Source organism: Anneissia japonica, unplaced genomic scaffold, assembly GCF_011630105.1.
Source record: "Anneissia japonica isolate Jap-2015-1 unplaced genomic scaffold, ASM1163010v1 scaffold287713_len945575_cov184, whole genome shotgun sequence".
Classification (NCBI taxonomy): Eukaryota; Metazoa; Echinodermata; class Crinoidea; order Comatulida; family Comatulidae; genus Anneissia; species Anneissia japonica.
In genome coordinates this window covers 612916-616878 of record NW_022725774.1, presented here as the reverse complement: position 1 = coordinate 616878, position 3963 = coordinate 612916, and the positions used below count along the sequence as shown (strand labels likewise).

At 35.2% G+C, this 3963-nt stretch overlaps 1 protein-coding gene across 2 annotated transcripts in view; it reads right to left on the bottom strand.

Annotated features, from left to right (window-relative positions):
* Window positions 1–3827, bottom strand: part of LOC117112900 (fibropellin-1-like) — a 19770-nt gene extending 15943 nt beyond the window's left edge. For both annotated transcript variants that reach the window (XM_033256113.1, XM_033256114.1), the window contains exon 1: window positions 3507–3827. In XM_033256113.1, the coding sequence (XP_033112004.1) occupies window positions 3507–3548 (42 nt within the window). In that variant the 5' untranslated portion in view covers window positions 3549–3827. The remainder of the gene's footprint in view (window positions 1–3506) is intronic.
* Between the last annotated feature and the right edge of the window lie 136 nt (window positions 3828–3963).

Below are 3963 nucleotides of genomic sequence, written 5' to 3'. Positions count from 1 at the left end.
TGTATGTATATATATATGTATATATATACATATATATACATATATATACATACATATATATATATATATATATATATACACGTCTGTCCTGAACCATAGTGATTTGTTATTGTAAGAAATGTTTTGTTTTCTCATAGATTTGTTAAAGGATTTCTCTGTAATTATCCACTGTAAAGCTAGTACATGCATTCAGTTCTGTACAATACCTAATGACGTTAAAATAAAATTACGGTATCCTACGAGAAATTTTTATATTTCTCAAGATCATAATTGACATGTTGAAGTTTACTTCTTCATTACCTAATTTGCTTATATTATAATATAAAGGCAGTACTTTCCACCTTTCATGCTTTCTAGACAGTATTTTTCTTACTCATACAATTTTTAGTGCTTCAACTTGAGACAAAAATTCTGGCATATTCATAGTTTTATCAATCAACGTTTTTCGTTTTGGTTTCTTTTTTACCGTTCCAAAGAATATCATACGCTAACTTAATAACATCTCTAGGTAAGGTACATCGATTATAGAAGCATTATAAGTTAGTTTCAAAAATGCTAAACTCTTTAAAATGGTAACCTTTCCAAAATAAAACGTACGATTTCTGCCTTTCCAGGAGTTGGGCAGTCTTTATAAGCTAACTCGTTTGTCGACACAATTAGTTCTTCACACTCTGTGTCATCATAACCGACATATATACCTAATATTTTGATAGGCTCTTTGGTCCAATTTAAACCTCGTGATTTGTCGATTCCTTTTTCCATTTTCAAATCCACTTTGCATTTGTTTTACCTTATTTAGCCTCATGCCCGAAACTTTACCAAAATTGTCAACAATGTAGAGACCCTTTTCTCAGAACTGTACGGTATCGTATGCAAGTTGTGCTATGCGAGCCTTTTCTATATTTGTACCAAGTGACACGTCACGGCAATGTTATTCCTTTATACTACAAATCTTCCATTATATTACAGGCCATAATTTCAACTACTAAAATAAAAAGAAAAGCAGACAAAGGGCAGCCTTGTCTTATCCCACAATTCATTTCAAAGCTTTCGGATATCTATCTATTAATAATATAAAAGTAATATGTCGGTACCGGTATTAAATTTCTCCAAAATTAATCTTCTTTAAGTCACTGAACATAAACTCTCTGCCCACAGAGTCAAAGGCTTTTGCAAAAAAAAAAACCTTAGAAAAAAAAAAAAAAAAAAAAAAAAAAAAAAAAAAAAAAATCCAAATCCAGTGACAGAATAGCACCTTCGATTTCTTTTTCTGGTGTATAGTAAAGACTATCATAATAAACAGAACATTTTCCCCGAAAAACGACCTTTTATGTACCCTTTTTGATCATTATGAAATTTTTATGGAGTCTCGAACACAGAGTGTGAGTTAAAATTTTGTAAATCTGTGTTTAATAATGTGATCGGACGCCAGTTTTCCAACATTTGTTTGTCTCCTTTTTTGGATAATAAACATATCACATCACACTTCTGTGTGTAACTCATTTCATTCATTTGATAATAATCAATAATGCATCACAAAGACCTGCCTACTTTCTTTCCAAAAGAATTGGTAATACTCCGTAAAACCATCACACCCAGGCCATTTATTAAGTTTCATCTCTTCCATTGCTTCATCACATTCATTAATAGTAACAACTCCTTCAAAAATAGTTTGTTCGTCATCTGTCAAGCAGATTACCTTTGAGTATATAGTTCTGTTGCTGGCTGTCAGACTACAATTGTTGAACTCAACCACCGGCGCAACTGACCATTCGCACACGGCACATGCCATTAAACCGCTTCTAAACCACAGTGGATTTTATAGATTTCAAACGTAAATACCGATTGAAAACTTTAAAAAAACAAAACTATTTAACGTATCTGACGACAAATCGAAATAGTACTAGCTCACAATCAAATCCGCTATGGTGGATCCAGGAATTAGAAATAGAGGGGGCCCAGGTAGGAACTTTCACAGATAGAGGGTCCCCCCGCCCCCACCACCTCAGCCCCACCATGGTTGGAGAGAAATTATGATTATGGCACCACTAGATGGTCGGAAATGGCACTCTCAATATAAATTTCTTTTTCTCCATTTAAAAAAATAATTAAACAAAAAAATAGGAGGGGAGAGCCTGCTGGGCCCCCTTCAATCCGCCACTGAATCCCAAAGATGGTTAATTTTTGTTCATATATGTTCTTGGTCAGACAGATTCCTTTTAGTTCTATGTTACGCTTCATTAAATATAGGCCCCACAGTTTGTGTGGGAAACCCGCCACCGCAAATTTCATCTCTTTTAGTAAAACCTGGAAAACCTCCACTTAATGTCGTAGGGCTATAAACATGTTATGGGTCTGCTAACTGATGACGAACTATGTTCTGTCTAATTTTCAATAATTTGGTTCAACCTGGTGTTGTGCAGAAACATTTTTATTACAAAAAATGAAACACCAAAAAAAAAAAAATTCAGCTTTAAAGTTTATAATGATGACTGAAAAATTCTACGAAAAATAGCATCTTATTGGCCCCGTGCATTTTTGATATTCGTCTCAGGTCGTCGGGACACTACACTATCCAATCGATTCCGGGCGACTTACTAATTAAAGTATAACATTGTACAATGTATTGTTATATTTCAATAAAATAAAACACTGGGTACATCACTCCATTTAGTACCTCCATCATGATAAATCCAATAACTAATGAGCGCAATGGCGTATCTACAAGTCTTGAATGGGGGTGCTGATGGGGTGGGGGGGGCTGAAGGTGAAGTGAGGTGGGGAGGCTCGATGAACATTTGAGGGACGCTAGTTGGAAAAATAAGGTGATCTAGGTGATTTTTAACTACTTGACCATGATTTTTGAGGGGACGACTGGGGGGGGGGAAGTAATTTTTGGAGGAGCATGCACCCCTACGCACCCTCTAGATACGCCACTGAATGAGCGCTACTCTCGAAGCATCTCTTACGCATTGAAGCCTTTAAAAATATGTTATATATTATTCGACAGTATGATTGTGAATTTTAGCCTTTTATTAGAGTGTCTAGTTGTACGTTTTTTACTTTTTAATCGTAAAATTGGTCTTATGAACATTCAAAGTTGTTACCCATTTAAGGAACGAAAAAGAATAGTCGTGCACTACGTGCATGGATTTGACAAAACACAATTCTTTTCTTTAGTTATTCGGCATAAAAAAAAAACCTCACATCAATCCCGGAGTAGGCCTAGCATTCACTGAGTTACACAAAAAATAATAATTAATTGAATCTTATAATTGGTCGAATTGGTACATCAGAAATTAGTTTTCTGCTTTTTTGTTACCATTCAGATCTGCAGAGGTTGGGCTACGGGCGAATTGTCCCGGGACCTGAAATACAGTATAATATTATGGTATTCGTTCAGTCAGGTTCAATGTATATACACCTCCATTACTTAATTTTAATGTAAAATACTGTATATTAGTTCCACATGTATAATTGTTAACATTAACAGTTAGTACGCCTACCTGTATCAATACGACTCCAATAAGGAAACGATTATAAACCATTTTACAGATGTTTGCTTGAAACCAGGACGCAGTCTACCAATTACGCTTAAAAAACCTAATCTGTTTCCCGTTCTTTTCTCTCCACATTCTCACGGTTTATTATCACGTGTGGTAAGTTGGGCGTACTCTACGATGTTAGTATCTTGTTTCAGTAATGTAAAACCATATAAATCACGTCAAAAAACGGTTGTTCGAAGTGGATGCCGTTTTCTCTCTACCTACAAACACTCATACGATGTGTGTTCGTCGCTATCTTCCTTCTACAGTATTTTTAAGGAATTTGTTTATTCTTTGTGCACATCACGGGTTTTTTTTATGATAATCAGTTAGTGACCTACAGGAATGCAAGGAGATACTGCAGAACGCAGTTCACTTTACAGAAGCCAGGAGTACCGGTAATACACCTACTGTGAAA